The sequence below is a fragment of the Scophthalmus maximus genome, chromosome 14, assembly GCF_022379125.1.
Source record: "Scophthalmus maximus strain ysfricsl-2021 chromosome 14, ASM2237912v1, whole genome shotgun sequence".
Lineage (NCBI taxonomy): Eukaryota > Metazoa > Chordata > Actinopteri > Pleuronectiformes > Scophthalmidae > Scophthalmus > Scophthalmus maximus.
This window is the reverse complement of record NC_061528.1, coordinates 10,495,366-10,504,202: the sequence shown is the minus strand read 5'-3', so window position 1 is coordinate 10,504,202 and position 8,837 is coordinate 10,495,366. Positions and strand designations below refer to the sequence as shown.

The 8,837-nt window shown below is 43.7% G+C and overlaps 2 protein-coding genes across 2 annotated transcripts; one reads left to right on the top strand and one right to left on the bottom strand.

Annotated features, from left to right (window-relative positions):
• Positions 1–290: 290 nt before the first annotated feature.
• On the bottom strand, positions 291–2,680 carry nup62l (nucleoporin 62 like). The gene is made up of 2 exons (XM_035604684.2): positions 801–2,680; positions 291–702 (listed from the first exon to the last, which is right to left on the bottom strand). Exons 1-2 carry the CDS (start codon positions 2,367–2,369, stop codon positions 544–546), a joined length of 1,728 nt encoding a protein of 575 aa, XP_035460577.2. The 5' UTR covers positions 2,370–2,680; the 3' UTR covers positions 291–543.
• Positions 2,681–2,830: 150 nt separating this feature from the next.
• On the top strand, positions 2,831–8,837 carry pdk1 (pyruvate dehydrogenase kinase, isozyme 1). Its single transcript, XM_035604685.2, has 11 exons — positions 2,831–3,644; positions 4,693–4,834; positions 4,922–4,993; positions 5,094–5,278; positions 5,723–5,818; positions 5,950–6,027; positions 6,248–6,324; positions 6,487–6,585; positions 6,716–6,826; positions 6,932–7,045; positions 7,142–8,837. Exons 1-11 carry the CDS (start codon positions 3,536–3,538, stop codon positions 7,280–7,282), a joined length of 1,224 nt encoding a protein of 407 aa, XP_035460578.2. The 5' UTR covers positions 2,831–3,535; the 3' UTR covers positions 7,283–8,837.

Genomic DNA, 8,837 nt, shown 5'->3' with positions numbered 1-8,837 from the left:
TTGCTACTGTTGAAGTTCCTTACTATAAATATACCTGATATAAACTCATTATCATTTAAATTCATTTCTTTCGTTTTTTAAACCGACCCATTGGTTTGTACATTATCTGAAAATAGTGAAACATTTTCATCACATTTCCTATACCCAGAGTCATTATTTACAAATAGCTTGTTTTATAATTTAAATCTTGCAGGTACATTACCTGAGTGCACAAAGGTCTCCCTCTGTGCCACACAAATGACAGTAGTGTTTCTATTTTATTCCTGTTTTACAAACCAATCAAACAAAGCTATAATCCAAAGGTTTATTTAATCATTCTTTTAAGAACACACAAAGCATTTACACGGGAAGAAATTATCACTTCCACTATTCTATATAAAAGCTATTGCATTGAAAATATCTTGAAAATATGTAATATCTTTATGTAACCCACAAGAGGGGGAAAGCAGTTTAACAGTCATGAAAGCAAAACACTTTGACACAGAAAAAACTAGTGAAAAATTATCACTATGTCACTATACAGGCCTGTATGTTTATTTCAGATCAGTCAAACGTTAAACGAAAGGTTTTCTCCTGATCCTTGCGCTGGTTGTCACACAGTTTGGACACTTCCTCCACTCGTCTCTGCAGGAGGACTGAATTCTGGTCGATCCACTGAAGAGAATCCATGTGGGCGTTGAGGATTTTACAGATCTGCTGAAGCTAAGAAAAGAAAAAGGAAGGTAGATGTTAAATCATCATCATGCAACCACGCCAAAGCATCACAATGTGTCGGGCCGAAACCTGATATCTCATCTTACTGGATCACTGGTGTCTGCTGGGCCACTGGACGTGTTGAGGTGCTCGATGATCTCCTTCAAGTCCTGCGACATCCTCTTCAGCTGTGCATCCACGTTCTCCGCAAGCTTGTACGTTCTTTCACGCTCCTCGTCGGCGTTCTGCATGTAGATGGTTCCACTCTGCTCTTTCACGGACTCCTCGAGTGGGCACAGTAAGTCCTCCAGCTCCTTCTGTTGGGACAGGATGAAATCCAGCTCCTGGTTCAGCCTCCTCTGGTCCAGCTTCACCTTCTCCATCTCCTTGTGCAGGGACGTGATCTTCTCCCCGTTCTCCACCAGCATGCGGTCCCAGGCGTTCACCTGGGTGGCCTGCTGCAAGAAGTGTCGCTCTTGGTCCTCGAGCTCCAGACTCCACTTGTTGATGAGACCCTCCAGCTGGGCGTAGGTCATCACCGGTGGAGCTGTGGTTGTAGTGATTGTCGCGGCTGTGGCAGTTGCTGTGGTACCTGCGATGGATGCAGATTTGAGTCCCAGTGTAAAGCCTGATGCAACACCTGCCGTGGCAGCTGCAGTCGTGGCAGTAGAGGCAGGCGCAGGGACGGAGGTGGCGGTAGCTGCCCCCAGAGGTTTGAGCATGAAGGACAGACCTCCACTGGCTGCTGTGGTTGTTGCAGGAGCAATGCTTGCTATCGAAGTTGGAGCTGCACCCAAAGTAAATCCTGTGCCTGTTGCAGTGGCTGGAGCAAGAGCAGCTGTAGTGATGGGTAATGCAAAGAGAGAGGGACCGAGAGCTGGAGCTGGAACTGTGGCGGGAGCAGGGGCTGGCTGGGTCGATGCAGGGGGAGCTGGGGTTGATGAAGGTTTAATCCCAAAGGCAAATCCTCCGCCCTGACCGGTCGGGGCTGCGGCAGCGGAGACCGGCTGGGGCTGGGTGCCCAGGGTGAGGTTGGAAGGGGCACTGGTGCCAAAGCCGAAGCCTCCTCCTGCTGCTGGGGCAGTGGGGGCTGCAGCTGTGGTCGCCTGGACCTTAGTAGCCCCAAAGCTGAACCCTCCGAACGAGAGGCCACCAGCTGCAGTCGTTGCTGCCGCTGCTGCCGCGGCCGCCGCTGCTGCTGCCGCCGGTGGTGGTGCGACTGCTGCTGCTGGTGCAGCAAGTTGGGGCTGATGCTGAGGAGCAGTCCCAAAGGAGAAGCCGCCTCCTGCAGGCGCGGCAGCGGTGGTCTGTGCGGACATCCCGCCGCCCAGTGTGAACCCTGACCCCGGAGCTGGAGCTGCCGTAGAGCCCAAAGTCATCCCTGCCGGTGCCGCTAATGTGGGTTGAGGAGTCGTACCGAGAAACGTGTTGGGGGTCGGGGTCCCAAAAGGAAATCCTCCACCGGCTGGAGTGCTCTTCGCTGGGGTGCCAAAACTAAAACCGCCGGTGTTGGCGGTGCTGGCCGGGTTGGGGGTGCCGAAGCTGAAGCCATCCCCGGGGGCTGCAGGTGTGGAGCCTGTCATTCCGAAGCCCGTGGCGGTGGCGGGGGCTGCGGGCTTCTGAGCTCCGAACGAGAAGCCCGAAGAGGGCTGCCCGAAGTTAAACCCGCCACTCATTCTCTTCCCAAAAAAATAACGTTAAGGAAATCAGATATGGTACAAAATGGTCACTTCCTCGCTGAACCTTTGCGGCTTTTGGCGGGCCGCAACTACGAGCCTGTTCCGCTCAAGTTACCGAGGAAACCTTCCTCCAACGATGACTTTGAAGACGTAAGCAGTTATTAAAATGAATCGAACCTTTGTTGGCGTTACCTTGACCGAGACGGGCCCAAAAACTAAAAGCACATCTTTCACAAAAAAACGTGGCTCACAGCTCTCGGCGCTCTTTCACGCAGGCATGTCTGTGGACGACTACAGGAAATGACGCTGGTTAGGACCGCAGCTGATGTTTTGTCTGCCCCGAGTTCTGACTGTCGGCGCACAATCCCCGCCTATTTTCAGAAGATTGACAGATTCAGTGTCCAATCACGGCCCTGTCTGGAACCAAACTCACGTTGGATTTGTACAGCTTTCTGCCGCCTGACAAACACGACTCAGGGATCTTTAGCCAAGCTTTACAAAGAGTACACAGTATAGGACAATAATTCACTGTAAGTAACTCGAGCGCATTTTATGCTGTTTTATACAGGTACAAACATATTTTAAAACGCGCCATTACCGCGACTAATAAAAAAAGATCAACACGGAAAAAAAAATCTGTACTAATGAAAAAAGACGATACTGAGGATAAGATTTAAATATATCCTAAATGTTCTACGTTTTTAAACAATTACAACAAACACAACGAAAGTACGTCATGGTAAATAAAGCTCGTTTCCTGAAACACACCAGGCAGTGAACTATCTTGACACTGTTGTGACGCTCTGGATGAGCTGGCTGCATCACTGAAGCGCGTCTATGGTCTGCACCCAAATGTCCAGTCACGTTGACATTCCTGCCTTCAAGGTTTGAGCAACACGTTTGACTTGGCGGGACAATTTACGAAATGCGTTTTACGTTAGCGGCGATTATGGATGCACACGTTTCCCCAAACCGCCTGAAGACGGGACGATCCTAACGAGTGCGCCTGCGGGCCGGCTGGAGTTAGCCGACTGAGCTAATGTCGACACTGATTTACCAGCTGTAACTGTCAGATCATTTTTATTAGCTAAGCTAATAATCAACAACAACAACAACAACAACAACAACAACAACGTGTGAGCGAGAGCGCAGTTGCCGGCGCCATGAGGATTCTGAGGTTTCTGAGGAGCAGCGTGTCCATAGGAAAGGACATTGACTATTACTCAAAATTTTCACCTTCCCCCCTCTCAATGAAGCAATTTCTGGATTTTGGTGAGACACACACACACACACACACACACACACACACACACACAACATGTACAGTCACTGTCACCCATATATGCTGTACATCAGCCCTGCACACAATGTTGTCTTTTTGTGAGGCAGTGGTTGTATATGCATGAGTTATGGAGTTATGAGCCTTTAAATATTAATAATATATTTTTCTTTAGAGGAAACTATCATGTCTTTCATAACGAGAGTGCAAAGATATCAGACAAGGGAGTTAGCCAGCATGACTGTTGACCCCTTGTCTGGTGCAGAATCCCAGGTTGGGGACCCCTGGTGTACAGTCAGCTAGAACTACAACTTCAATACAGGTGTTATGGTTTTGACTTGTTTAAAAAAGATTCAAGATTGTTTGCCTGTGAAAGACAGGGCTGAATGAATCCAGTAAGTGTGACGAACACTTACTGGACCATTTGAACATGGAAGCACACACAAGGTCAAGATCCACTTCACCTGACATCCTGCTTTAGAGTTGAGCTGCAACAAATGCGTTTATTAATTGATTAGTTAGTCAACATAACAATGAATTGGCAGCTATTTGGATAATCGAGGTTTCATTTTAGTCACGTTGAAGGATCTTGGACAGTTTTCATTTTGGCCAGGTTTGTATTCTAACATGAAAGGTTGAAGGAAATGGATCCAATTCTTTATCATGGTGCACAAATTGTATATCACATTACTCACCTTATATCATGATGTGGTACAGTTACTGGAAAATTGATTGTTATAACATTTTTGCGTGTGGAAATAATCAGAGAAAAATGTCTTCTAAATTGCTGCAAAAAATACTTTCATTAATGTAAAAAAAAGTTTTAAATAATTTTAAAATAAATACCGAATATGTTTGTTTTATTTAATTTTTAAAAATTTTCATGGTTCAAATCGCCTTTTTCTAGAGGCAGCACAGACACAAAACACACCACCATCGATAACAAACCATTTGTGACAACTTTGCCTCCTATATTGTATATATATTAATAACAATAATAATACAAGAGCATTCTGATATTTTCTGATTTTCACCCACCAGGTTCAGAAAATGCGTGTGAGAAAACGTCATTCGCCTTCCTCAGGCAGGAGTTGCCGGTGCGGTTGGCAAACATCATGAAAGAGATCAACTTATTGCCGGACAACTTGCTGAGGACTCCATCAGTCAGCTTGGTCCAGAGCTGGTATGTGGCTTTTACCCATGTCATCTCTCAAACTACAGTCATACCACTGGCTGCAAATAAACAGTGATACATGTTTTTCCTACTCAGGTACATGCAAAGTCTTCAGGAGATTCTGGAGTTCAAAGACAAAAATGCAGATGATGAGAAAGTCACATACGAGTAAGTGAAGTAAAACGGGCAGTTTTGTTTTTTTATTTATGATGTTTTATTCAGTGGAATTTCATCTATTCCTTGTTGTAATTGTCGCGTCTTCATTTAGTTTCACAGACGCTGTGATAAAAGTCAGAAATCGACACAACGATGTGATTCCCACCATGGCTCAGGGAGTCGTGGAGTACAAAGAGACGTACGGCACCGACCCAGTCGTCAGCCAGAATGTCCAGTACTTCCTGGATCGTTTCTACATGAGCCGGATATCCATCAGGATGCTGCTCAACCAGCACAGTGAGCACATTCTCTCTTCCTCTTAGAAATGTTAAGTCTTCTGTTAGTCATGAATAATATCCCTTGTTATCAATATGCTATGGTTGTTGTACGTGCCCCTCAACAGCAGAACCATTTCTGTGTAGACTTAGTAGAAAATCTACAGAAAATCACATGACCCTGCAAAGTAAGTCATCCAGAAACAAGACGGACAGGGTTGTGGTTACACTGTGAAACTATATTATGTGTAGTATTTATATATAGTGTAGCATGTTTCAAAATTGATGTTTTACAGCAGACAGATTGCCACTAATATTTTATTTTAAATAGTGTGAAAGACAAAAGATAAACAACGTAAACTCACATTACCATGTGCTTTGTTGAAATACAAAATTTAATTTGGAATAATTAACATTAAGAGGAACTCTTTTGCATGTTGCGCTGCCTGTGCGTTTTTCCTCCCAGCGCTCCTCTTCGGTGGGAAGGTGAGGGTGAACCCGGCACATCCCAAACAGATTGGCAGTATTGATCCAAACTGTCGTGTCAGTGAGGTGATCAAAGGTGAGAACTTCTTTTTAAGATCACAAATGTGTGAGGAGCAACTGACCGTGATGGCGATTCAATGGGATGTGATCGAAAATGAGTGTCCTTTCCTGTTCTTCCCTGAAAACAAACTTTGTCTTTCTTCATAGATGCCTACGAAAATGCACGAAACCTTTGTGACCGCTATTACATGAACTCCCCTGAGCTGAAGCTGGAGGAATTCAACCGTGAGTTGTTTGGATATCAGACAGAAAAGCTAAATACAGTCACACAGGCACATTTAATTATGTACGTTACAAGCATACACATCAGCGTATGGGTCACATTTGATGTTTTAGCTGTTATCTGAATTAAAATTGCATTTCACATAGATAAATATAAATAGTGTCATGAAACCATTGTCTGATGAAGATTAATTGAACCTTTCTGATCGGTTTGTCCTGACAGTCAAAGAGCAGGGAAATCCCACCACCGTGGTCTACGTTCCATCTCATCTGTATCACATGGTGTTTGAACTCTTTAAGGTGAGATTTGCTTTTTGGACGCTTCCCCTCATGAAATTATTACTGAGCATCAGATTCATTTAAAAGATTTCTTTATTTTAAAAGATTAATCCTGTACTTTGGTCACATCAAATGAAAGAAGGTGATATTTTGGAACTCTCTGCTGTGCTGTCCTTGTTGCAGAACGCCATGCGGGCCACCATGGAGTTATATGGTGATTCGATGGAGTATCCTCCTGTCCACGCACAGGTCGCTCTGGGGTCTGAGGATCTGACCGTCAAGGTAAATCTGCAGGATTCATCTCTGATTCACTCCCACTCTCTCTCTCACTCCTTGCCCGTTCGAACTGCAGGTATGGATATGAAAATCTATTCTGTAGATTGTCGGATATGAGCCACGTGTTCTTCTTCAGGTGAGCGATCGCGGTGGAGGCGTGCCGCTGCGGAAGATTGACAGGCTGTTCACCTACACGTACTCCACCGCTCCTCGGCCCAGCCTCGACGGGTCACACGCTGCTCCTCTGGTCAGTGTTCTTGATGTGGATGATCCATCGATCGATCGATTTAGATTGTGGTTCTTGTGTCTGCGTTGTGTTGAGTCATAAACCCTGTGTTGTGTGTATGTCTAGGCTGGTTACGGTTACGGCCTACCCATCTCTCGACTGTACGCGCGCTACTTTCAAGGGGACCTGAAGCTCTACTCTCTGGAGGGTTATGGGACCGATGCTGTGATCTATATTCGGGTAATTCTGAGTTTGTTTGTTTCTTTGACCCGTGTCTCACAAAGGAACGCGGACTGGGTGCAAATGTTTGAACTTTCTCGAAATTCTTTCTGTCAGGCACTGTCCACAGAGTCCATCGAGCGGCTCCCCGTGTACAACAAGAAAGCGTGGAAACACTACAAGACGATGCACGAGGCCGACGACTGGTGCGTTCCGAGCAAAGAGCCCAAGGATATGACGACGTTTCGTAGTTTCTAACTTCAAACGACAAACGGTCTCGTGGACGAAGTATGCGAGAGAGGAGGTAAATGAGGGGTTTGCGTGTGTGTTAAGGTAGTTTATCAGTTTTTGTACAGAGCGTCAATAGACTTAGTGCCATGTATTTCATAAAGAACAAGTTTTTGCCATGGAGATTATGGATTATGTCAATTTAAACTCTTCCTGGTTTTCACCTATAATGGTTATAACTGGAAATAAACAGCACCAAGTTTCTAAAAAGGCACTGAAATTAAAAACACCAACCAATACTGGATTTGTGAGGTCAATACAGATATGGATATTTTAGTTTGTAAAAAAAAGTCTTGATTGATTGCTATATTATAAACATATGAAATAGTAAGCAAACTTTTTTTTGCTTAAAATTGGTTTTAAGCAAGCCCTTAAAATTGGTTAGTTAGGAATTGTTTCCGAGACTTGTTCTGAGCAGGACACCGAACGCTGCGGACACACTGCATGTAATCCAATCAGAAGCATTTGCATAATGACATCATCATGACATCACCGATTGGTTAATCCAGATAAACTGTAGATCATCTCTAATCTCTAATGTTATTTGTTGCAACAGTTAATGCACTACTTCTCGGTGTGATGTCATGATGATGTCATCCCTACCATATGATCAAAAAGAGTTTAAGATGGATTGTGTCTGTTGTTCTTTGCACTGATGCATTTTTAAAATATATCATGATTTAATTTTCTGACGTCTTTGCGACTTCTTCATGACGTCACTTATCATATGATGGGGAATCATTTTTTGATCAACATAAGCTTTATATATTGTCTCAATTATTTGGGGAGGTATCTTGGAAAATGTGTTTTTCGGTCCATATTTTTCATGACCTAATATTCATATTGCTATATATAATATTGGTGAAAATCCATCCATGTGTTGGTATTTTTCTCGCACACAACTATATCTGTGAAAAGCTATCAGCTGTATAAGATAAGTCATTGTTCAGCAGACAATCCCTCCACCTGAAACCCACATTGTTTGTGATGATTTTATGAAATTAATTTCAGGTTTGAACTGAACAACTTCAGTTCTTTTTTTATTGTACATTTCTATTAGTTTACAGTTTGATACTCTGGCAGAAAAGGAAACTTGTTACACAAGTAGCTTATTTTAAAATTTGTTGGAAGTTTCTGCTGGTGAGTCCTTGTGTTTCAAATTTCATTTCATTCCTTTGCATCTACCGTAATGTTACATGAAATATTTTTAATGTTTAGTCATTCAATTCATCACAGCTGAAGGTCAAATATGCATGTTGTTGTGTTTAATTGGGTTTTTCCAACACATTTAGCTCTTCTCTTGAGTTCTGCGTTCATTTGCAAATAACGTGCTGCAAACTGGAAGATCGGTTGATCTTATATTTTTGTTTCACTCGGTGTTAGAGCAAAACACAGTATTCTGGGTTTCTGTGGTTGTATTTTTAGGTCTCTGATAAATAAGCTACACTTCAGATTTTCATTGTTAAACAACAACAGCTACACTGTATGGATCATATTCAGTAAAAAAATAAATACTTCAAACAGA

Coding starts and splice junctions, on each gene's coding strand:
- nup62l (XM_035604684.2), bottom strand. CDS start 2,369: ATGAGTGGCGGGTTTAACTTCGGGCAGCCCTCTTCGGGCTTCTCGTTC. Junction 703..800: donor CAGCAGACACCAGTGATCCA/GTAAGATGAGAT, acceptor TTCTTTTCTTAG/CTTCAGCAGATCTGTAAAAT.
- pdk1 (XM_035604685.2), top strand. CDS start 3,536: ATGAGGATTCTGAGGTTTCTGAGGAGCAGCGTGTCCATAGGAAAGGAC. Junction 4,835..4,921: donor GTCAGCTTGGTCCAGAGCTG/GTATGTGGCTTT, acceptor TTTCCTACTCAG/GTACATGCAAAGTCTTCAGG. Junction 7,046..7,141: donor ATGCTGTGATCTATATTCGG/GTAATTCTGAGT, acceptor TCTTTCTGTCAG/GCACTGTCCACAGAGTCCAT.